The sequence below is a fragment of the Ahaetulla prasina genome, chromosome 4, assembly GCF_028640845.1.
Source record: "Ahaetulla prasina isolate Xishuangbanna chromosome 4, ASM2864084v1, whole genome shotgun sequence".
Classification (NCBI taxonomy): domain Eukaryota; kingdom Metazoa; phylum Chordata; class Lepidosauria; order Squamata; family Colubridae; genus Ahaetulla; species Ahaetulla prasina.
In genome coordinates, this window is record NC_080542.1 from 6,341,307 (window position 1) to 6,364,684 (window position 23,378).

At 44.3% G+C, this 23,378-nt stretch overlaps 1 protein-coding gene across 2 annotated transcripts; it reads right to left on the reverse strand.

The window, feature by feature from the left end:
- Window positions 1-5,315: 5,315 nt before the first annotated feature.
- MRPL52 (mitochondrial ribosomal protein L52) lies at window positions 5,316-22,628 on the reverse strand. Of its 2 annotated transcripts, none has more exons than XM_058183336.1 (5): window positions 22,481-22,628; window positions 14,374-14,449; window positions 8,614-8,681; window positions 5,886-5,950; window positions 5,316-5,537 (listed from the first exon to the last, which is right to left on the reverse strand). In XM_058183336.1, exons 1-5 carry the CDS (start codon window positions 22,506-22,508, stop codon window positions 5,391-5,393), a joined length of 384 nt encoding a protein of 127 aa, XP_058039319.1. In that variant the 5' UTR covers window positions 22,509-22,628; the 3' UTR covers window positions 5,316-5,390. The 2 variants fall into 2 exon arrangements, with proteins under 2 accessions (XP_058039319.1, XP_058039318.1); XM_058183335.1 differs by lacking the exon at window positions 14,374-14,449 and adding an exon at window positions 11,157-11,232 and having other exon boundaries at window positions 22,481-22,562.
- Window positions 22,629-23,378: the final 750 nt, after the last annotated feature.

Here is a 23,378-nt window from a genome sequence, read left to right on the forward strand (position 1 = left end):
TCCCTCTCCCCTAAGTTCCTTTAGGGCTTGGCAGCCACGCAGATTGTCCTCTCCTGCACCTCACCACCTCCCCTGTCCGCCCCCCCCACCAAAAAAAATTGCAGGATGGGGGAAAGAAGGAGCGAAGCAATGAAATTCTCCCGTTTGAGCCAAGCTGACTTAAATTTGGCATCCTGAATTCCTGCATTCAACAAGCTCAACAACGCCCGTGGAGGCTCCAGATGTTGAGAGCAATGGAGACAGGAAGGGAATTGCAAAGATAGCGAGGAGGGGGGGGGAGGGAAGGAGCTGGCAGGGAGGGCCTTTAGCAACAAAGCCCATCGTGCTGAGCCGCAGGGAGGATGGATTCAACCTGGCAAGACTCTTTTGACAGCCGGGCTGAGGTCAAAATTGAGGGCATTTGAGTCGATTTAGATTTAGATTGATTTCAAGTCCGCTCTCTTCTTGAAAGCCTCCAATGAATGAAGCTCCCACAACGCCCAGAATTCCCTATGCTTGAGGCCCACCTATCCTGCTGTTCGATGTTTCTCAACCTTGGAAACTTTAGATCGATAGATAAACAGAGGTGGAAGGGACCTTGGAGGTCATCTAGTCCAACCCCCGCCCGTTTCTGACAAACGGCAGCCCAATCTCTTCTTGAAAACCCCAGTGAATCCAGCTCCCACAACTTCAACGCCCAGAATTCCCTATGCTTGAGGCCCACCTATACTGCTGTTTGGTGTTTCTCAACCTTGGAAACTTTAGATAGATAGATAGATAGATAGATAGATAGATAGATAGATAGATAGATAGATAGATAGATAGATAGATTAACAGAGTTGGAAGGGACCTTGGAGGTCATCTAGTCCAACCCCCCCCCCACCCAACCGTTTCTGACAAGATGGCAGCCCAGTCTCTTCTTGGAAGCCTCCAGGGATGAAGCTCCCACAACGTCCGAAGGCAACTTCCGTTCCGTTAGGTCCGTGGAGCCATATTGATGGGCACGCGAGCTCAGCTCCGGCCAGCTGATTTTCGGGTCTTCTGGGCCCACTGGAAGTTGGGAAACAGGACGTTTCCGGCCTCCAGAGGGCCTCTGAGGAGGGTGGGGAAGGCCCGTTTTTCGTTCTCCCCAGGCTCCTAGAAAGGTTCTGGAGCCTGAGGAGAGCGAAAAACGGGCCTACCGGGCCCACCGTGCCATCACATGCCAAAAGTGGGGGGAACATGGGGGTGTCATGTGAGCATGTGTGTGTCGGGGGGTGGGGCACATAGAACTATGGGTGTGGGCATGTGCGCATGGGACTCCCCCGCACTCTTGGCACGCGATGACAAAAAGGTTAGCTGTCACTGCATTAGGTGGATTGTTCTCACTGTCAGAAAATTTTTGTACCCACTTTTTAGGTTTAAATCATTGGGTTTAATTGAATGTGCCCCTTTTCTTTCGCCTCTGCAGAAAGCAAAGAAAAACCTTTTTTTCACACACACACACACACACACACACACACACACGTGAAAAGCGTAATTTTCCAGTGAGAAAAAAGCCAGGATGGAAAAAAAATGTCATTTTGTACCAAAAGGGAGAGGAAAAATAGGCTTACCGGGCCCATCGTGCCATCACGTGCCAAAAGCAGGGGCAGCACGGGGCGGGGGAGTCACACGTGCATGGAGGGAGGGCGGGGGTGCATAGAATTATGGGTGTGGGCACACGCGTGTCCGTCCCCCCACTACGCTCTTGGCACATGATGGCAAAAAGGTTAGTCATCGCTGGTATATATCAATGTACTTGTAAGGGTATAAAAGATTTATTAAATATGAATAGAGTTGTAGTAGTAGTAATAATATAGTTTATACTTGATATACAAGGAATTTGTCTTGGTGCATATGCTCTCAGTTTTCATAAAAGAAAAGGTACGCTCATCAAGGCACAACATTTACAACACAGTTGATGGTCACTATATCAATATAAATCATATGGATTGCCAGCAACAAGTTACAGTCATACAGTCATAAGTGGAAAGAGATTGGTGATGGGAACGATGAGAAGATTAATAGTAGTGCAGATTTAGTAAATAGTTTGATAGTGTTGATGGAATTATTTGTTTAGCAGAGTGATGGCCTTCGGGAAAAACTGTTCTTGTGTCTAGTTGTTCTGGTGTGCAGTGCTCTATAGCGCTTTGAGGGTAGCAGTTGAAACAGTTTATGTCCAGGATGCGAGGGGTCTGTAAATATTTTCACGGCCCTCTTCTTGATTCGTGCAGTATACAGGTCCTCAATGGAAGGCAGATTGGTAGCAATTATTTTTTCTGCAGTTCTAATTATCCTCTGAAGTCTGTGTTTTTCTTGTTGGGTTGCAGAACCGAACCAGACAGTTATAGAGGTGCAAATGACAGACTCAATAATTCCTCTGTAGAACTGAATCAGCAGCTCCTTGGGCAGTTTGAACTTACTGAGTTGATGCAGAAAGAACATTCTTTGTTGTCCTTTTTTGATGATGTTTTGAAGGTTTCTACTGTTGATACTGTGTTGTCAAGTATTGTGAGAGGTGGAAGTATGGAAAGGTTTCTCCTAAAGTCTACCACCATTTCTACGGTTTTGAGTGTGTTCAGTTCCAGATTGTTTTGGTTGCACCACAAGGCTAGCCGTTCGACCTCTCGTCTATATGCGGATTCGTCATTGTCTCGAATGAGACCATTGACGAAATACCATTGACTGGTCCTAATGGTTGATACGGGTTGCTGACAGCGTCCTAGGTATCCACTGTTGTGGCCTGCCAGCAGGCACCCTGAGGAGTCCCTCTCTGTGGGAACGCACCGGACGATGGGAGATAGAGGCCGGCAGTAGACGGTCCCGTAGATAGCCCGGTCCTAAGCCATGGTTAGGTTTCTGGTCCCATCAGCAAAAGGGCTATTTCCGGCCTCTGGAGGGCTTCCGGGAGGTTGGGAAGGTTGTTTTCGTTCTCCCCAGGCTCCTAGAGAGGCTCTGCAGCCTGGGGAGAGGAAAAAACAGGCTTACCGGGCCCATCGTGCCATCACGTGCCAAAAGCAGGGGCAGCACGGGGCGGGGGAGTCACACGTGCATGGAGGGAGGGCGGGGGTGCATAGAATTATGGGTGTGGGCACACGCGTGTCCGTCCCCCCCCCACACTCCCCACGCTCTTGGCACATGATGGCAAAAAGGTTAGTCATCGCTGGTATATATCAATGTATATTGTACTTGTAAGGGTATAAAAGATTTATTAAATATGTATAGAGTTGTAGTAGTAGTAATAATATAGTTTATACTTGATATACAAGGAATTAGGAGATATGTAAATTGGTCTATAGACTGAGGAATATATGATATGGTAACTTGAGTTTGACATAAATGTTAGAAGCCAGAGACGTGGAGCAATGTCCACTGTTTTTGTTTGTTTTTAAATCTAATAAAATTTTGTAAAAAAAAACACCAAAAACTCCAGTGGAGTTGGAGAATTTTTTTCAGGAGGCAATTGGAATTTCTTAAGTTTTTTTTCTTTGAGGACTTTTCGCTTCTCATCCAAGAAGCTTCTTCAGCTCTGACTGGATGGAGGGGAATGGAAGGATTTATAAACCTTGCAGACAGCTGGCCGTTTGCATTCTTTAAGAGGGTCGGTGAAGCCCTTGGTGGCTTATCGTTGTTGTGACTCCAGCCCCCGAACCTGGCCCCATGCCTGAAAGTGACTCCGAGAGTGAGGGGGAAGGGCCGGTAAGGCTTACCTCGGGAGCACCGATTCCTTTGGCTCAGCTCCAGGAGCCAGAACCAGACCAGTCGGAAGACGTAATGAGGCTGTCATCCCCTGATTCCTCCCTTCCCCAGGCTACGCCTTCAGACCCAGCTAATAATAATCAAGCCTGGCTTGACCCATGCTTCAAAAGATTAGAGAGGCGGCGTCATCAAAAGGAAGGGTGAGGCAGGAGCCCCACCCCACAGGATATATAAGGAGCTTTGGGACTGTTCTCATTCCACGGGAAGCAAAGTTTAGCTGAACCGTTTCAGAGAGAGCTGAAAGTCTTACTCTGTGAGTCATTTGTTTGAACTTTGGCAGGCAGCTGTGATTTCTCTGCCAGGACTGATAAGAGCCGTGAATCCACTGGCTGAAGGCCAGCTGGTGGGTCTGAAGTGGGGAAGGAGACAGAACATCTGTGTTCTCAGGGTCACCCGAGTAGTGCTCCTGGTTCTTGCAATTTTCTTTCCCTCTAGAAATCCATTCCTACTCCCACACCATTCCAAGGGTGTTCATCCCAAATTGAGTAGCTTGAAGTCTGTAGAGATTCTCAATCATCCAGATCACAGGCTGTCCCAAAGATGCTATTTTTTCAGAAGGTAACTTGGACGAAGAAAAAACAAGGAAGTCCTAGTTGCTTCCTGAAAAAAAAACACCTTTGGGACAACCATGACCTGGATGACGGAGAATCTCTACAGACCACCAGCGACGAAGCACCTACAACTTCCGGTGGCAAACTGTTCCACTGGTTAATTGTTCTGTCAGGAAGTTTCTCCTTAATTCTACTGGTAGGTTGCTTCTCTTCTTGATGAGTTTCCACCCGTTGCTCCTTGTCTTGCCTTTTGGTCAAGGGTGAAATGCTCCCGGTTCGGACAGCGATGGTGGCGGGTGATTTGGAGAACCAGTAGCAAAAATCCCTCCCGCCCCCATGCCCAGCTAGGCTGTGCGATCATCAGAGGTTTTGGGGTTTTTTTACTTTTAAAAGCATTTTTTCCTTCGGCTGAAAAAATGCTTTTAAAATGAAAAAAAGAAAGCCTCTGTTGATTGCGCGGCTCAGCTGGGTAGTAACAAAATTTTACATGGTGCTTATAGTGCTTTGGAAAATAAGTGGACCCCTCCCCTTCTTTGTGGCAATCCCTCAAATACCGGAATACTTGTCAGAATATTCATGACTGGGAAGACATGGTAACAAGGTCAGCCAATGAATAGGCATCGCAACTAAGTCAGCCAATTGGAAGCTGAGACAGACTGGAGCCAGAGCGTGTCTTAGTCTTCAGCTTCTGATTCTGTGCAGAGAAAGAGAAACTGAAACCAGCATTTTGTTAAGTTCTCGGCTGTACTGTGTGTGTGTGAACATGTCTGCTAATCTGAGCTGAAGAATCAACTGTTGGTATTGTAAATATACTTTTATGTGTTATTATGAATATAAAGAAGTTAATGAATCCAGTTGATTCAGTTATCTGTGTGCGCTTCTGGATTTGATTTTTGCAAGAAACTCTGACAATACTGCTATCCTATCCCTCCCCTAGTCCTTCTCTTCTCTAGACTGGCCATACCCAATACCTGCAACCGGTCTTCCTCTATAGATTTATACCTTGATGGATTTATTAAACATAGATTTATTGAAAATTTTTTTTTTGAAACTCAAGATTGCAGAGGGAGTAAAGAGCAATTATTTCGGAAGCTGCTGGAGTGAGGCTCCTTTGGGGTGAAGTCTATTGCGTCGCTTCTCTTCTTGATTGTCTTCCTGCTTTTTCATTTTCGCTTCCCACTTTTTCATCCCGTGGTCCAGTTCCGAAGAGAGCTGGGCTATGCGTCTCTGAAGGACCAAAAAATCAGAGAAGGGAACGTTAAAAAGACACCCCTTTTAACCTGTGTCTATGGAGATTCTCAGTTATCCAGGTCATGGTTGTCCAAAAAGTGCTTTTTTTCCAAGAGGCCCCTGGACTTTTTGGACTTGTTTTTTTTTTTTGAAGACCTTGAGAAAAACGGGATGCGCAAAGAGTTTGGGAGGCCTGCAGAGTACTCCTGGGGGCCGGGGAGGGCAAAAACTTTCTTTTCCTTGTTTACCTCTTCGAAACCTTGGTGCGCCTTATACTCCGGTATGTCTTATAGTCCGAAAAAGTTATGCCCCATTTTTTGCCACGTGGCCAAAAAGGGCACTTACCACTATCTCCCGGTTCTTTTCCTGTCGTCGGAGTTGGCCTATCATGGGAGGAGCAGGTCTGCCATCTGCGGGGAGTTGGGGGGACCGGACGGACATGGGACGATGACAGATGGACGAAAGAAAGGCACAATGGTTATTGAAGACATAGGAGGGCAGATGTGAAGCTTGCTTAATGCAGAATTAACGACCCTAATGATTCCCGAAGGGCAGGGAGTCCTTGATTTACGACCGGTTGGTTAGCGACTGTTCAGAGTTACAACGCAGCCCGAAAACTGGTCTTACAACCCAGCGTGGGAATTCTGACATCTACTCCCAGTCACTTTGCAGTCCCATTATAAAATTTCAGACACTTGGCAAATGGCACACACACACAAATATAGAAGCGCCCAGTGGTCATATGACCGCAATTTGCGCCATGCCATCGCTCTGCTAAACAACTAATTCCCGCAACACTGTCAAACTATTCAATGAGAATGTATTACCATTATTCTTGTCATCTTTCCTGTTACCTATCTCCTTTTCCACTTATGACTATAACTTTGCTGCGTGTATCTTTACGATTTATATTGTTTTATATAGTTTCCTCGTACGATTTATGTTGATTGCTTATTTAGTATCCTACGACTATCAAAAAGTGTGGCACATTATAATGAAAATGTATTTTTATGATGACCATGATCATGATTTATCACATCATAGCTTTCATGTAAAATGAGAGCTTATGCACCGAAGACAAATTCCTTGTGCGTCCACACTTGGCCAATAAAAAAAGATTTCTATATTGTTCTGTTCGGTTCTATTCCATTCCATATTCCATATTCTATTCTACTCTTATTTTCCATTCCATTCCATATATTCTATACTCTATTTTCTGTTATTCTATTCTATTCAAATATGATATTCCATTCCATTCCATTTATTCCCTATTGCATTCCATTCCATATATTCCATACTCTATATTCTGTTATTCTATTCTATTCTATTCTATTCTATTCTATTCTATTCTATTCTATTCTATTCTATTCTATTCTATTCTATTCTATTGATTTCATTTTATTCTAATTTTATTCTATTCTAATTCTACTACTAATTATTCTATTCTATTCTATTCTATTCTATTCTATTCTATTCTATTCTATTCTATTCTATTCTATTCTATTCTATTCTATTCTATTCTAATTTTATTTTTATTCCATTCCATTTATTCTCTATTCTATTCCTATTCCTATTCTGTTCTTTCTATTTCCATTCCATTCCATCATAAAAACCGTCACAAACACAGGTGGTCCTCGAATTATGACCTCAGCAGAGCCCCAAATGTATGTGGTTCAGCAAAAACCTTGGTTGAGTTTTACGACCTTGCTTGCCACGGTTGTTAAGTGAATCACTGCAGTCGTTAAGTTGGTAAGACTGTTTTTAAGCGAATCTGGATTTTCCCATTGAAGGTCTGCGAAAGGGGAATCGCATGACCGCCATAAATCCGAGTCACTTGCCCAGGGTCTGAATTTTGATCGCATAAGGATTTCTGCAAGGGTTTGTTAAGTGCGAAAAACGGTCGTAAGCCCCTTTTTTCAGCGCCGTTGTAACTTCGAACGGTCACTAAATGAACTGTTTTATCTGTATTTACCTCAGAAATGTAAAAAAAAAAACACGTAAAAAATGTTCTGTGTCTCAGGGACTCCTCAACTTAAAACCACGTGATCAAATTCAGACGCTCGGCAACTGGCAGGTACTTCCGACAGTTGCAGGATCCCTGTTGTGACCCAGGCCCAAGTAGGTAGTAATAAACTTAGTCCGTGGAAAAACAAACTTTATTCGAACAGCTGGGAATTACTTCATTCCCAGCATCGTTCAACTCAAAGTAAAACAAATGCCTCCCAACACAAATTCCTCAGTTCTCTCGCAAACCTTGGTCCAATTAGGCAAACTGCCAAAGGCCCTTCCTGGCAAATGTCCAGAAGCCACAAAAACAAAGACAAATGAATGAAGCAGAAGACGAAGCAGAAGACGCAGCTACAATGTTGTTTTCCGGCAAAGCTGAAACACCGTTGCTGGTCTGTTTTAAGCCTTATGGGAGGGGCCAATCATCTCTTGGCCTTTCTCCTCAGTCGTCCTCTCTGCTTGAGCTGCTCTTGCCTTCTGGCAGCTCTTCTCATGCGTGCATTAGGAACAGCTCCTCCTATTCCTCTGCCTCACTATTGCCTCACTACTATCAGACTCTGGAGGCTCTGGAGTCCGCACCTCACTTCCCAATGGCCCTGGCCTCACCTCAGCTGCATTGCTTTCCGACTCTGTTGCCAGCTTCGTAGGCTGCTGACGGACCACAACAATCCCTTTGAACAGTCACTAAATGAACTGTCGTAAGTTGAGGACTACCTGTCGGACTTAAGTCGCCAAGCATCCAAATTATGATTACCCGATTGGAGAGATGGTCGTTAAGTGTGACCCCATAATCCCTTGCGGGTGTGGAGTCTGGACAACTGAATGGAGTGGACTGTTTACTGGCCGGATGATGCCCTTCCTGTTGCCAATGCGGAGTCTTATTTAGCAGATATATTCTCAGTGTGCCCAGAGAGAGAAATATCTGCCTCTACCTAGGATCGAACTCACAGCCTCCCGATTGTGAGGCGAGAGCTCTGCCTCTAGGCCACCGCACCACTCATAAAAGCAGTCTATATAAACATCCACAGATACTTTTCTCCCCGCCCTGGTGAGTTTATTTGTTTACCCGCAAAAGACCAATCCGGTAAATTGGTAGTCAGCCCGTAATCGGATGGGTTTGCAGGGAGACCGTGCCTGGAAAAAAAAAAGAAGACAAAATAGTTTGTGCAGCTCTCAGAAATGAAATAGATCGCCAACAGATCAAAAAAGATTTGAGATCGCCTCTACTAATAGTGTAAATCAAGGGGGTCCAACTCGATTTCATTAAGGGCCGCATCAGGGCTGCATTTGATCTCGGGGGCCAGGGGTGTGTAGCAGGGTTGGGTTCTACTTACCTTCACTACTGGTTTGCGACGTGGGGGGGGGGCTCTTGCGCTTCTGTGCATGCGCAGATCATCATTTTTGACGTCCGGGCGGAGCCTCCCGCCGATTTTACTACCGGTTCTATAGAACCAGAAAGAATTGAGAGCGACCCCCCCACTGGTGTGTGACCAGGATAGGCATTTCGCCTTGGTATATTTTGCCCAGCTGGTGGCACAAAGCAGCCCTCGTCTCCTGCCGCTTGGGACTCGGAGCGGTAAACGGCATCTAGTCAGGGGAGCAGCTGGATTTTGCTCTTCATTGCGGACGCCAAATCAGCTCCCTGCAAGCTCTCATCTCTCGAGGAGCCCGGCTGAAGTTTCCTGCCCCGCTTCAGTGAGCGCTCCTCAAGAAATTGCAGGGGGGCCGATCTGGCGTCCGCAATGGAGAGCAAAATCCGGCTGCTCCCTGGACCAGATGCCGTTTACCGCTCCAAGTCCCAAGCGGCAGGAGATGAAGGCCACTTTGCGCCACTGGCTGGGCAAATATATCGAGGCGGAATGCTGATGCTGCGCAAGTGCAAGTAGTGCTTCGCTCCTACAGCTTCCAGCCATAATACAAAGATTTCTCCCCGGACCACCAAAATTTTCTCATGGACCACCAGTTGGTGACCACTGTAGTAGATGACTGATAGATAGACAGATAGATAGATAGACAGACAGACAATAGGTATAAAGTAGATGACAGATGATAGAAAGATGATAGATTGCTTTAACATCTGTAGTCATGAAAACCTTTATGTTGCTTTATGTTAAAGATGTTGCTTTAACATCTGTAGTCATGAAAACCTTTGAAAGGCTAGTGCTTTCCTACTTGAAAACCATCACGGATCTGCTGTTAGACCCCTTGCAATTTGCATACCGAGCAAATAGATCAACAAATGATGCTGTTAATATGGCTCTGCACTACATCCTACAACATCTTGAGTCTCCAAAGACCTATGCAAGGGTCCTTTTTGTAGACTTTAATTCAGCATTCCAGACATTCTTCTAACTAAGCTAAACCAGCTACAGGTACCGGAACAGACTTGTAAGTGGATCACAAGCTTCCTAACAAACAGGAAGCAGCAGGTGAAGCTAAGCAAGATCACATCAAATACCTGTACAATTAGCACAGGGGCCCCCCAAGGCTGTGTGCTCTCCCCACTTCTCTCTGTATACCAATGGCTGCATCTCCAACGATCCATCTGTTAAGCTACTGAAGTTCGCAGATGACACAACAGTGATTGGTCTCATTCGAGACAATGACGAATCCGCATATAGACGAGAGGTCGAACGACTAGCCTTGTGGTGCAACCAAAACAATCTGGAACTGAACACACTCAAAACCGTAGAAATGGTGGTAGACTTTAGGAGAACCTTCCATACTTCCACCTCTCACAATACTAGACAACACAGTATCAACAGTAGAAACCTTCAAATTTCTAGGTTCTATCATATCGCAAGATCTAAAATGGACAGCTAACATCAAAAACATCATTAAAAAAGGACGACAAAGAATGTTCTTTCTGCGCCAACTCAATAAGCTCAAACTGCCCAAGGAGCTGCTGATTCAGTTCTACAGAGGAATTATTGAGTCTGTCCTTTGCACCTCTATAACTGTCTGGTTCGGTTCTGCAACCCAACAAAAAAAACACAGACTTCAGAGGATAATTAGAACTGCAGAAAAAATAATTGCTACCAATCTGCTTTCCATTGAGGACCTGTATACTGCACGAATCAAGAAGAGGGCCGTGAAAATATTTACAGACCCCTCGCATCCTGGACATAAACTGTTTCAACTCCTACCCTCAAAATGACGCTATAGTGCACTGCACACCAGAACAACTAGACACAAGAACAGTTTTTTCCCGAAGGCCATCACTCTGCTAAACAAATAATTCCATTAACACTGTCAAACTATTTACTAAATCTGCACTACTATTAATCATCTCATAGTTCCCATCACCAATCTCTTTCCATTTATGACTGTATGACTATAACTTGTTGCTGGCAATCCTTATGATTTATATTGATATATTGACCACCAATTGTGTTGTAAATGTTGTACCTTGATGAACATATCTTTTCTTTTATGTACACTGAGAGCATATGCACCAAGACAAATTCCTTGTGTGTCCAATCACACCTGGCCAATAAAAAATTCTATTCTATTCTATTCTATTCTCTAGATACAAACAGAGAGACAGGTGATAAATTGGTAGATGGTAGATAGATGATAGCTAGATTAGATTAGATAGCAGGTACTCACTTCATTCTCCATGCACTTCCGGCATACTTCAAGCTACTGCAATGGAAACTCCGAGCCAATTTCACAAGCTGGGGTCCTACAGGGCGAGAAACCAGACCAAAAAAATAAATAAATGCACGGCTGAACCAGAAGTGTTGTGTTGTTGGCCTAGCAACCTTTTCAAACCTTCTAACAATGATATGCTTTGCCTAAATGATGCGTGTTCCTTGGAGCAGCCAACGATTTACACGTGTTGTCATGGTCAGACTTCAAAAACTCCTGCTAGCTGAGGCAAACTTTAAAAATGATTCCTTCCTTTCCGTATGCTTTTCGAGAGGCCTAGTCTGAAGGATTAAACCTTAAGAAATTATTCTGATTCTAATGATAATGTTATTGATTATACTTCAGACCGCCCAGATCCCATCTCTGAGGGGGATGGGCTGTTAAGAAATATGATAGGTAGGTAGGTAGGTAGGTAGGTAGGTAGGTAGGTAGGTAGGTAGGTAGGTAGATAGATAGAAAGATAGATAGATAGACAGACAGACAGACAGACAGACAGAGATTGAGATGATAGATAGATAGATGATAGAAAATAGAGATTGAGATGATAGGTAGGTAGGTAGGTAGGTAGATAGATGATAGAAGATAGAGATTGAGATGATAGATAGGTAGGTAGGTAGATAGATGATAGAAGATATATAGAGATTGAGATAATAGATAGATAAATAGCTAGCTAGCTACATGATAGATAGAAGATAAGAGATTGATGATAGGTAGGTAGGTAGGTAGATAGATGATAGATGATAGAGATTGAGATGAAAGATAGGTAGGTAGGTAGATAGATGATAGAAGATATATAGAGATTGAGATAATAGATAGATAAATAGATAGCTAGCTACATGATAGATAGAAGATAAGAGATTGATGATAGGTAGGTAGGTAGGTAGATAGATGATAGAAGATAGAGATTGAGATGATAGGTAGGCATCACTGCTCCGTAGTCTGCACTGGCTTCCTGTGGTTTTCCGGGTGCGCTTCAAGATTTTGGTTACCATCTTTAAAGCGCTCCATGGTTTAGGACCCGGGTACTTACGAGACCGCCTGCTGTTACCCTTTGCCTCCCACTGACCCGTACGCTCTCACAGAGAGGGTCTCCTCAGGGTGCCGTCCAAACAGTGTCGGCTGGCGGCCCCCAGGAGTAGGGCCTTCTCTGTGGGGGCAGTGACGCTCTGGAACGAACTTCCCCCTGGCCTACGTCAAGTGCCTGATTTTCAGACCTTCCGTCGTGAGCTCAAAACATATTTATTCATTCAAGCGGGACTGGCATAATAGTGTTGAATTTTAATTGGGTTTTCTTAATATTTTAAAATTTTAAATCTAAATTTTTAATTATCAGCCTTTATAATTTGCTTTGTTTTAAATGTTGTCTTAATTGTATATATTCTGTTTTTATTTTGGCTTGGGCAGTTCGAGCTTCCTGAGTTGGCGCAGAAAGAACATTCTTTGCTGTCCTTTTTTAAGATATGCGATATGATAGAACCTAGAAATTTGAAGGTTTCTACTGTTGATACTGTGTTGTCTAGTATTGTGAGAGGTGGAAGTATGGAAGGGTTTCTCCTAAAGTCTACCTAATTTAAATTTTTGTGGAATACAATAGAATTTCAGGATCCAATCCGGCAGTAATATACAGATCGGTTGCTAAGCGTCTGAATTTTGATCACGGGACCATGGAGATCCTGCGTCGGTCATAAGTCCTTTTTTTCAGTGCCTTTGTCACTTCGAATTGTCACTAAATGAACTGTTTTAATTCCGGGGCTACCTGTATTATATGGATTACAATACGAGCAATAAAAGGGACCTGGTGGCTCAGGGGCTAGGAAGCTGAGCTTGTCGATTGAAAGGTCGGCAGTTCAGCAGTTCTAATCCCTAGTGCTGCCGTGTAACGGGGTGAGCTCCCGTTCCTTGTCCCAGCTTCTGCCAACCTAGCAGTTCGGAAGCACGAAAAATGCAAGTCGAAAAATAGGGACCACCTTTGTTGGGATGGTAACAGCGCCGTGCCTTTGGTGTTGAGTCATGCGGCCACATGATCATGGAGACGCTTCACAGCGCTGGCTCTTCGCTTTGAAACGGAGATGAGCACCGCCCTAGTATCGGGAACGACTAGCACATATGCGAGGGAACCTTACCTTTACCTTCTTGCAATAAAATTCTAACTGTCGCAAAAGCTGAACAATAAAATTGTTTTAAAAAAATACGAAACCGAAGGCTTCTGGGAAGCGAACCCCACACAAATTCTAGTAACCCTCCTTTGGATATTACTATAGAGTTCAGCCCGTGTTTTGCCTCTTGATCGTTTCTCCACTCACTCAACTGGGGAGACCATTTCAGCTAATACTTTTATTAACCACCAGGAGGCAATGCAGGACTGGTTTCATTCTGTTTGAAACTTGTCAAATATAGGTAGCCCCAATACTGTAGCTACATACATCTGATGAGGTCCAGACCAAATAAACTAGTTGTGTATTGCCTCCTTAAAGTCAATATACTTTTTTTTTTTTTAAATCAAGAAATGCTCTTTCCCAAGAGGGGTAGTAGATACAGTACTTAGAACATTGTTAAATGAAACTTAATATAATGTATAACATCTCTCTCTTTCCCTCCCTCCCTGTCTTTCTTGTCTGTCTATCTGTCGTATCTGTCTATCATATCTATCTGCCTGTCTGTCTATCTATCTATCTATCTCTATATATATCTCTATCTATTATCAATCTAATCTAATCTAATCTAATCTAGTTTTTTCCCCGAACGCCATCACCCTGCTAAACAAATAATTCCCTCAACACTGTCAAACTATTCACTAAGGCTACATTACTATTACTATTAATCTTCTCATCGTTCCTATCACCCATCTCCTCCCACTTATGATTGCATGACTGTAACATGTAGCTTGTATCCTTACAATTTATATTGATTGTGTCCTAGTATGATTTGATTACTTATTTGTACCCTATGACTAACTATCATTAAGTGTTGTACCTTATGGTTCTTGAATGTATCTTTTCTTTTATGTACACTGAGAGCATATGCACCAAGACAAATTCCTTGTGTGTCCAATCACACTTGGCCAATAAAAAATTCTATTCTATTCTATTCTCTAGATACAAACAGAGAGACAGGTGATAAATTGGTAGATGGTAGATAGATGATAGCTAGATTAGATTAGATAGCAGGTACTCACTTCATTCTCCATGCACTTCCGGCATACTTCAAGCTACTGCAATGGAAACTCCGAGCCAATTTCACAAGCTGGGGTCCTACAGGACGAGAAACCAGACCAAAAAAATAAATAAATGCACGGCTGAACCAGAAGGTTGGCCTAGCAACCTTTTCAAACCTTCTAACAATGATATGCTTTGCCTAAATGATGCGTGTTCCTTGGAGCAGCCAACGATTTACACGTGTTGTCATGGTCAGACTTCAAAAACTCCTGCTAGCTGAGGCAAACTTTAAAAATGATTCCTTCCTTTCCGTATGCTTTTCGAGAGGCCTAGTCTGAAGGATTAAACCTTAAGAAATTATTCTGATTCTAATGATAATGTTATTGATTATACTTCAGACCGCCCAGATCCCATCTCTGAGGGGGATGGGCTGTTAAGAAATATGATAGATAGGTAGGTAGGTAGGTAGGTAGGTAGATAGATAGATAGATAGATAGACAGACAGACAGACAGACAGACAGACAGACAGACAGAGATTGAGATGATAGATAGATAGATGATAGAAAATAGAGATTGAGATGATAGGTAGGTAGGTAGGTAGATAGATGATAGAAGATAGAGATTGAGATAATAGATAGATAGATAGATAGATGATAGAAGATATATAGAGATTGAGATAATAGATAGATAAATAGCTAGCTAGCTACATGATAGATAGAAGATAAGAGATTGATGATAGGTAGGTAGGTAGGTAGATAGATGATAGATGATAGAGATTGAGATGAAAGATAGGTAGGTATTATTATTTATTTGATTTTTATACCGCCCTTCTCCCGAAGGACTCAGGTAGGTAGACAGATGATAGAAGATATATAGAGATTGAGATAATAGATAGATAAATAGATAGCTAGCTACATGATAGATAGAAGATAAGAGATTGATGATAGGTAGGTAGGTAGGTAGATAGATGATAGAAGATAGAGATTGAGATGATAGGTAGGCATCACTGCTCCGTAGTCTGCACTGGCTTCCTGTGGTTTTCCGGGTGCGCTTCAAGATTTTGGTTACCATCTTTAAAGCGCTCCATGGCTTAGGACCCGGGTACTTATGAGACCGCCTGCTGTTACCCTTTGCCTCCCACCGACCCGTACGCTCACACAGAGAGGCTCTCCTCAGGGTGCCGTCCACCAAACAGTGTCGGCTGGCGGCCCGCAGGAGTAGGGCCTTCTCTGTGGGGGCAGTGACGCTCTGGAACGAACTTCCCCCTGGCCTACGTCAAGTGCCTGATCTTCGGACCTTCCGTCGTGAGCTCAAAACATATTTATTCATTCAAGCGGGACTGGCATAATAGTGTTGAATTTTAATTGGGTTTTCTTAATATTTTAAAATTTTAAATCTAAATTTTTAATTATCAGCATTTATAATTTGCTTTGTTTTAAATGTTGTCTTAATTGTATATATTCTGTTTTTATTTTGGCTGTACACCGCCCTGAGTCCTTCGGGAGAAGGGCGGTATAAAAATTTAATAAATAATAATAATAATAATAAAAGGTAGGTACGTAGATAAATAGATAGATGATAGAGATTGAGATGAAAGATAGGCAGGTAGGTAGGTAGATGATAGAAGATAGAGATAGAGATGATAGATAGAGATAGATAGATAGATAGATAGATAGATAGATAGATAGATAGATGATAGATAGTAGAGATTGAGATGACAGGTAGGTAGGTAGGTAAGTAGGTAGACAGATAGATAGATAGATAGATAGATAGATAGATAGATAGATAGATAGATAGATAGATGATAGAGAGTAGAGATTGAGATGATAGGTAGGTAGGTAAGTAGGTAGGTAGGTAGGTAGGTAGGTAGGTAGGTAGGTAGGTAGGTAGATAGATAGATAGATAGATAGAAGATAGAGATTGAGATGAAAGCAAGTTAGGTAGGTAGGTAGGTAGGTAAGTAGGTAGGTAGGTAGACAGATAGATAGAACTGGAGGAGGAAGTGATAAGGAAAACCCTGGACTGTGCTGAGATGGATAAAATAACAAAGGAGATAAAAGAAAATACAGAATATTATATAGTAAGGAATGAATTGTATACTTGGATGGAAATTAGAAACGGTAAATGACGAAAAACGGGGAAAGGGTCACATCTACACATACAAAACAGGGTAGTGCATGAAAGAAAATGAATTGTTATAATGATAGGTATGATGGAATATATATAGGGATAATGGGACAAAAAAGATAAGTATAATTAAAGGAAATGAGAAGGGAAAAAAATGTAAATAATAGAGGAATACCGAAACGAAGCTGAAGTAAAGAAGGAGTATATGTTTTATGTTAATGTTTGTTATATCTTGTCGGGGGGTTTTTTGGTTAAAAAATAAAAAAAATATTATTTAAATAAGAAAGAAGGAATTCATTATTGGCCAAGTGTGATTGGACGCTCAAGAAATTTGTCTCTGGCGCATATGCTCTCAGTGTACATAAAAAGACAAGATACATTCAAGAACCATAAGGTACAACACTTAATGATAGTTAGTCATAGGGTACAAATAAGTAATCAAATCATACTAGGACACAATCAATATAAATTGTAAGGATACGAGCTACATGTTACAGTCATGCAATCATAAGTGGGAGGAGATGGGTGATAGGAACGATGAGAAGATTAATAGTAATAGTAATGTAGCCTTAGTGAATAGTTTGACAGTGTTGAGGGAATTATTTGTTTAGCAGGGTGATGGCGTTCGGGGAAAAAACTAGATTAGATTAGATTAGATTAGATTGATAATAGATAGAGATATATATAGAGATAGATAGATAGATAGACAGACAGACAGATAGATATGATAGACAGATACGACAGATAGACAGACAGAAAGACAGGGAGGGAGGGAAAGAGAGAGATGTTATACATTATATTAAGTTTCATTTAACAATGTTCTAAGTACTGTATCTACTACCCCTCTTGGGAAAGAGCATTTCTTGATTTTTTTTTAAAAAAAGTATATTGACTTTAAGGAGGCAATACACAACTAGTTTATTTGGTCTGGACCTCATCAGATGTATGTAGCTACAGTATTGGGGCTACCTATATTTGACAAGTTTCAAACAGAATGAAACCAGTCCTGCACTGCCTCCTGGTGGTTAATAAAAGTATTAGCTGAAATGGTCTCCCCAGTTGAGTGAGTGGAGAAACGATCAAGAGGCAAAACACAGGGCTGAACTCTATAGTAATATCCAAAGGAGGGTTACTAGAATTTGTGTGGGGTTCGCTTCCCAGAAGCCTTCGATTTCGTATTTTTTTAAAACAATTTTATTGTTCAGCTTTTGCGACAGTTAGAATTTTATTGCTCGTAAGGTAAAGGTAAAGGTTCCCCTCGCACATATGTGCTAGTCGTTCCCGACACTAGGGGGCGGTGCTCATCTCCGTTTCAAAGCCGAAGAGCCAGCGCTGTCCGAAGACGTCTCCATGATCATGTGGCCGGCATGACTCAACACCAAAGGCGCACGGAACGCTGTTACCATCCCAACAAAGGTGGTCCCTATTTTTTCGACTTGCATTTTTTACGTGCTTTCGAACTGCTAGGTTGGCAGAAGCTGGGACAAGGAACGGGAGCTCACCCCGTTACACGGCAGCACTAGGGATTAGAACTGCTGAACTGCCGACCTTTCAATCGACAAGCTCAGCTTCCTAGCCCCTGAGCCACCACGTCCCTTTTATTGCTCGTATTGTAATCCATATAATACAGGTAGCCCCGGAATTAAAACAGTTCATTTAGTGACAATTCGAAGTGACAAAGGCACTGAAAAAAAGGACTTATGACCGACGCAGGATCTCCATGGTCCCGTGATCAAAATTCAGACGCTTAGCAACCGATCTGTATATTACTGCCGGATTGGATCCTGAAATTCTATTGTATTCCACAAAAATTTAAATTAGGTAGGCTTTAGGAGAAACCCTTCCATACTTCCACCTCTCACAATACTAGACAACACAGTATCAACAGTAGAAACCTTCAAATTTCTGGGTTCTATCATATCGCAAGATCTCAAATGGACAGCTAACATCAAAAACATCATTAAAAAAGGACAGCAAAGAATGTTCTTTCTGCGCCAACTCAGTAAGCTCAAACTGCCCAAGGAGCTGCTGATTCAGTTCTACAGAGGAATTATTGAGTCTGTCCTTTGCACCTCTATAACTGTCTGGTTCGGTTCTGCAACCCAACAAGAAAAACACAGACTTCAGAGGATAATTAGAACTGCAGAAAAAATAATTGCTATCAACCTGCCTTCCATTGAGGACCTGTATACTGCACGAATCAAGAAGAGGGCCGTGAAAATATTTACAGACCCCTCGCATCCTGGACATAAACTGTTTCAACTCCTACCCTCAAACGACGCTATAGAGCACTGCACACCAGAACAACTAGACACAAGAACAGTTTTTCCGAAGGCCATCACTCTGCTAAACAAATAATTCCATCAACACTGTCAGACTATTTACTGAATCTGCACTACTATTAATCGTTTCATAGTTCCCATCACCAATCTCTTTCCACTTATGACTGTATGACTATAACTTGTTGCTGGCAATCCTTATGATTTATATTGATATATTGACCATCAATTGTGTTGTAAATGTTGTACCTTGATGAACGTATCTTTCCTTTTATGTACACTGAGAGCATATGCACCAAGACAAATTTCTTGTGTGTCCAATCACACTTGGCCAATAAAAAAAAATAATTCTATTCTATTCTATTCATTAAAAAAAAATCAGAGACGAATTAGAACTAAACAAAAAAATTGGAAAAAGTGTGAATTAAAAAAAAGAAAAGAACAAAAACACATATTATCTCTCTCCCCCCCACACACCATAAGGTTTATATATCAATTGGATTAGTTTATAATCTTTGTTTATAAAGTTTATAAACTTCGGATCTGCTTTGCAAGAGGGGAGGTTATTACAGGCAGTCCTCGACTTACGACCACAACCGAGCCCAAATTTTCTGCTGCTAAGTGAGACAGTTCAGTGCCTCATTTTATGACCTTTTTTGCCGACGGTTGTTAACCAGCACCTCCAGGAGCTCGGGCAGGGCAGCTGTCACGCAGCAAGGAGCCAGGTGCGTGACCAGCAAACCCATCTGACACCTATGACCCCATCTCACAAGAGGATTCGCACCCGGCAATCTGAGGTACAGTGGTCTCCCTCGGCTCTAGACTCTCTCTAATCACAACCGCCACCCCCCCACCCCTACCCTGAGCCCTCGGCTGATGGAATGCGCGGAAACCCCGCGGGGCCATCTCAACAAGGGGGACGCCCCTTCCGTGCCCAGCCAGGTTTCCGTCGCCTATAAGGTCCATGGCGCCCCTGAATAAGGTCGTATATTAGGGGCCTTATTAACTCTGGACCGTGCGTTGCATAACATCAGCGAAGGCCCAGGCTCTGAGGTCTTGACCATCCGGGAGCAGGGAAAAGGGCGAGGATCGGGCGCGATCGCCTGCAAACATCGAGCGCGCCCCAGAACGATATGATCCCCCTTCCGCCATATCTGCCCCTCCCACTTACCGTGCAAATCAGACCACCCTCACCAACAGGAACGCAGTCTCCCCCCCTAACCTCCGAACCCATTAAAGAACCGTCACGAGCACGCGCGAGGACTGGCTCCCCACCCGACGGGCTACCCCCAACGCCCGCCCTAACCCTCCCACCCCTTAAAAAAGCCCTATCTAAAAACCCCCAAAGGCTCTTTTTTTTCGCATGCCACCTCTGTGGGTCCCAAGACCCGTCATTGAGGCCGGCCCTTGATAATGCGGCGGGCCATTCCTGCAAGGCGGGGAAGTTGAAGTCCACCCATCTTAAAATTGGCAATTTACCGGTTGGAGAATTGTTGTTCTCCTGGGATTAAGGAGAATTCTGGGAGTCGAAGTCCATCCATCTTAAAATTATCAATTTGATGGCTGGGGAATTTCATTTCATTTCATTTCATTTCATTTATTTGATTTTTATACCGCCCTTCTCCCGAAGGACTCAGGGCGGTGTACAGGCAAATAAAAACAAACAAGACACTATATATAAAATGTAAAATTAAAAAACTTATTATAATTTGCCTAAAAATTTAAAAATATAGAAACTAAAACCCCGTTTAAAATTAATAATAAAAACTATAAAATCCATAAAATTTAAGCCAGCCCCACGCAAATAAAAAGATGTGTCTTCAGTTCGCGGCGAAAGGTCCGAAGGTCAGGTATTTGGCGTAAACCCGGGGGAAGTTCGTTCCAGAGTGTGGGAGCCCCCACAGAGAAGGACCTTCCCCTGGGGGCCGCCAGCCGACATTGTTTGGCGGACGGCACCCTGAGAAGTCCCTCTCTGTGAGAGCGTACGGGTCGGTGGGAGGCATATGGTAACAGTAGGCGGTCCCGTAAGTACCCAGGCCCTAAGCCATGGAGCGCTTTAAAGGTCATAACCAAAACCTTAAAGTGCACCCAGCCACAGGTAGCCAGTGCAGTCTGCGCGGAGGGTGTTACATGGGAGTGCGACACTCCCTCTATCACCAGCGCAGCTGCATTCTGGACTAGCTGAAGCCTTGAGTGCACCTCAAGGGAGCCCCATGTAGAGAGCATTACAATAATCCAAGCGAGAGGTAGCAGTGCGTGAGTGACTGTGCACAAGGCATCCCGATCAAGGAAGGCGCAACTGCGAACCAGGCGGACCTGGTGGAAGGCCCCCTGGAGGCGGCCGTCAGATGATCTTCAAGCGACAGCCGCTCATCCAGGAGGACACCTAAGTTGCGCACCCTATCCTTAGGGGCCAATAACTCGCCTCCAACAGTCAGCTGCAGCTGCAGCTGACTGAATCGAGATGCCGGCATCCACAGCCACTCCGTCTTGGAGGGATTGAGCTTGAGCCTGTTTCTCCCCATCCAGACCCGTACGGCTTCCAAGCACCGGGACAGCACTTCGACAACTTCATTGGGGTGACCTGGGGTGGAGAAGTACAGCTGAGTGTCATCAGCGTACTGATGGTACTTCACCCCAAAGCCACTGATGATCTCACCCAACGGCTTCATGTAGATGTTGAACAGAAGGGGCGAGAGAATCGACCCCTGCGGCACCCCACAAGTGAGGGCCTTCGCGGTCGATCTCTGCCCCCCTGTCAACACCGTCTGCGACCGGTCGGAGAGATAGGAGGAGAACCACCGATAAACGGTGCCTCCCATTCCCAATCCCCCCAGCCGGCGCAGCAAGATACCATGGTCGATGGTATCAAAAGCCGCTGAGAGGTCTAATAGGACCAGGGCAGAGGAATAACCCCTGTCCCTGGCCCTCCAGAGATCATCCACCATTGCGACCAAAGCTGTCTCCGTGCTGTAACCGGGTCGGAAGCTGGACTGGAACGGATCTAGATAGACGGATTCTTCCAGGTATTGGGGTAGCTGACGCACCACAGCACTCTCTACAACCTTCGCAACAAAGCGAAGGTTGGAGACTGGCCGATAATTTCCCAAAATAGCCGGGTCCAAAGAGGGCTTCTTAAGGAGGGGTCTCACCACCGCCTCTTTCAAGGCGGCAGGGAAAACCCCTTTTAACAAAGAAGCATTTATAATGTTGTTCTCCTGGGACTGAGGGGAATTCTGGGAGTCGAAGCCCACACGTTTTAAAAGTTGCCAAGCCTAAGAAATACATTATCCAAGCCCCGCACCCCACCCCTTGCCCTGCATTATGGAGTTTATAGAGCAGTTTGGACCTTTCTTGAATTAGCCATTTGAAATGAGGAATTCAGCCTTTCCTATAAAGCAGGGGGTCTCCAACCTCGGTCCCTTTAAGACTTTAACGCTTTAAGCTTTGCTGACTGAGGAACTCTGGGAGTTGAAGTCCACAAGTCTTAAAGGGACCAAGATTGGAGACCCCTGCTATAAAGGGCGTCCTTCAAACGTGCGCGAAATTCCTTTGGATCCTTAATTGGGGAGGGTGGCTCAAGTGGCTAAAACGCTGAACTTTGTCGATCAGAAAGGTCGGCAGTTCGAATCCCTAGTAGAGGTCTCCGGGGAGGGGGGGTTGGGCTAGATGACCTCCAAGGATGATGATCTCCAACTCGAAATCAAACCCTAATCCATACCCAGCCTCGGGTTCACGGGAAGCGCCATTCAGAAGAAACCGAGTCGCGTGGCGACGCTCGTTCCCGGATCGAAGGAAAAAAAAAAAAAAAGCCCTGGGGGCCGCCATCTTGGAACGTCCAAACGGAAGTTATAGCGCCTCATCCGGTCAGCGGGAGGCGCCATTTTGTACGGATGGCGACTGCAAGGTTGGAGAAAGTCTCGTAGGGAAAGGGGCAAAAACAGTGGATTGGGGTGGAGGGGAAGCGTCGTGGCGTCCGCTGGAGCTACTCTGCGGGCACCACCTCCGGCCGGCATTTTCGGAAAACCCACGCGGGGTATATTGTCCGGATATTGAAAGTTCCATGTGTCTGTGCGAGCCGCCATTTTCGGCCTTGAGAGGACTCGGAGGGGCGTGACCCGGAAGCTAAACCGGACTCCATTTTGCAAAGGGAAACGAAGATCCGCTTCCATCTTGGATGAGGCATCGCCTTCTTCGCCTACCCTGTCGCATAAACAATAACAATCATTAAATCGCCGTCTTGTTTCTTTAAAGGAAAAAAAAATCTCCCACTTTTGAGAAAGGCCTCTCCTAGGTTCAAATGCCGCCTTCGTGACGTTTCAGGGCAATCTTGGCGGCCATGTTTCCTAGGGGCGGAAAGGGCGTGTCGGCCATTTTTCAAACGGTCGCTAAGGGCCCTGGCGCCATCTTGGATGCTGGTTGCTAAGGTAGCCGTTGCCCTTGGCGACTGATGTGAACAGTTCCGCCTCTAAGGATGGCGGAGGGAGGCCCGGATTGATGCAAGTGAACGAGGAATAAATGACCGCCTTTCTCTTAATAGCCGCCTTCCCCAACCTGGCGCTCTCCATTCCTCCCCCATCGGGCCCAGGCGGCGCCCGCTGGGAATGATGGGATGCGAG